This window comes from Monopterus albus, unplaced genomic scaffold (genome assembly GCF_001952655.1).
Source record: "Monopterus albus unplaced genomic scaffold, M_albus_1.0 scaffold105.1, whole genome shotgun sequence".
NCBI classification, from domain to species: Eukaryota; Metazoa; Chordata; class Actinopteri; order Synbranchiformes; family Synbranchidae; genus Monopterus; species Monopterus albus.
Genome location: NW_018127985.1, coordinates 1,719,000 through 1,721,077, shown reverse-complemented (window position 1 = coordinate 1,721,077; position 2,078 = coordinate 1,719,000). Strand labels below are relative to the sequence as shown.

The following is a 2,078-nucleotide window of genomic DNA, read 5'->3' as shown; positions in this document are numbered from 1 at the left end:
TTGGCAACATTAAATCGTGGGTAAACTTTCGGTCGCTGAATGAAGAGACGCGTTCACAGCTTGTTCACCTGCACCTCACAGCCCGGAGCGCATGTTGCTTACGGTAAAAATCCAAATACCATGATGACCCAAACTATTGTCTATTGTCTCTCCAGCTTTCTCCTACAGCCGTGTGTGCGCTCTGACTTCTTTTGTGCGTGAAAAGGCGCAGAGGGAGGAGATGGACGGACAGGGAGGGAGGGAGAAGGTGCGGAAGATGATAAAGGAAGATGAGAGGCGATGCAGCCTATTGATAACTCAGATGGAGATGGTCTTTTGCATTTGTGTTCAAGGTTAGACGGAGACTTTAAAGGACGCGGCTGATATGAGAAAAGACTTGCGATGAGCCAGGGATTCTCCTCCACATGGAAAACTATCTCCTATGGCCCTAATACTTTTTACATACTTAAACTGCTTGACTCTGGCGAAATTATCAAAAGAACAAAGGCAAAATAAGATGATCACAGTTATACTGAACCGTAATTCCATCCAAACATCAGAAAACGTTGGTTCACTTTATGCCATCGTTACGCCGAAAGAAATCCGGCCATTAAAAGGCTGATAGAAAAAGGCTGGTGTGGTTTGAAAAGCAACGCTATAACACTGTGCTTCTAATTAGAAATAAATGGTTTATTGCCCTCTAGTGTCGTGTCTGGCATGTCTTCCCCTCACACTGAGAGAAGACCGCCACCTTGTGTTAAAACAGGAACGTTGCAGGAAACAAAAAAAAGAAAAACGTATCTATTGAAATAACTGACACCAATAAGGGCATATCTTTGTCTGGCACTACAGAATTTTCCATCTGGAGCCTATAAAACATAAAAAAGCACAACCACAAGATAAAATTATCTTAATAATACAACACTTGATAGCATTTATATTTAGCTCATATGGAATTTCCCCACTGTCGGATCAATAATAGTTCTACCTACCTACCTCATATTCAGTATAGTTTGTCTGGGACAAAACCTGGAAGCACTTTATACCAATGTGCTCCATCTTTTAACCTACAGTCTCTCACCAACTGCTTACTACACTCAAATGCATAAGAAATATTAAAACAGATTAATACATGTACTCCTCCTGTCCTCATAGGCATCAGGCTGGTCAACAGATCAAAATCTTAAAGAGTATTAGTGGTAATAAGGCTTTAGCAAACAGCATGCTTCAACCTTCCATCTGTGTTTCCTTAAAGCGAAGCTCAGCTGTGAGTTTGAAACACTGAACCTTTTGGTAACTGAACTGTCATCAGCATAGTTTTTGTTTTGTGCTAGAGGTTTAGATATTTGTGTGTAAAATATGGACACATTTTATTCTTAACAACTGCATAAATGCTGATGAATGAGCAATTATTACATACAATAACCATGATTTTAAGGATCTCCAGTGTGTGTGTGAATGTATTCCAGTAAACATTTCTGTATTTCCTCAGACAAAGAGCTGCTCATCCTTCCCTGAGTGGCTGCGTCTCAGCTTCAGACCAGACAGGACCTTCTGGGTTGGAGAGGGCAGTTTGTGTTCAACAGGAAGTGTCTTTGACTGACTCAGAGCCCAGCTCTGTCCAGCACTCTGTCTGTTATTGGTCAGATTTATGTCAGCTTGACACCCAGCTGCCTCCTCCCGAGAGGAATTTGGTGTTGTACCAGATGCTGTCCCAGCTTCAGGTGCAGTGACTGTTGAGTCCAGTCCCAACATGTACTGCACAATCTCACGGGGGTTTAGTGGGACACCTGCTTTACTCTCAGTGGCAGTGGTGGACTGGTGAGGCTGGCAAGTGTTCTTACAGTGGCAATCTAAGTTTTGGGGAAGTGTCTGTGTCCCTGGTTCTGGAGAGGAGCTGCGGCTGCTGTCAGCACTCCCTGGGTGGCCCCTCACGGGAGCTGCGGGCTCTATAGCTGAATGACCTGGACCTGAGAGATGATTTCCTGGGTTGTGATGCCGATAATACTTCACAGGCTGTCTGGTGAAGCGATAGTGTGGCTTGGTCCCCAAATCAGAGTCTGGTTCTCCCAGTGGCTCGCCTGGAGGATCAGTCAATG

General features: G+C 44.1%; 1 protein-coding gene across 1 annotated transcript in view; it reads right to left on the bottom strand.

Moving 5' to 3' along the window:
• Positions 1-1,467: 1,467 nt before the first annotated feature.
• Positions 1,468-2,078, bottom strand: part of gmip (GEM interacting protein) — a 14,379-nt gene continuing 13,768 nt past the window's right edge. Inside the window, exon 22 of the mRNA XM_020610226.1 lies at positions 1,468-2,060. Coding sequence (XP_020465882.1) covers positions 1,468-2,060 — 593 coding nt within the window. The remainder of the gene's footprint in view (positions 2,061-2,078) is intronic.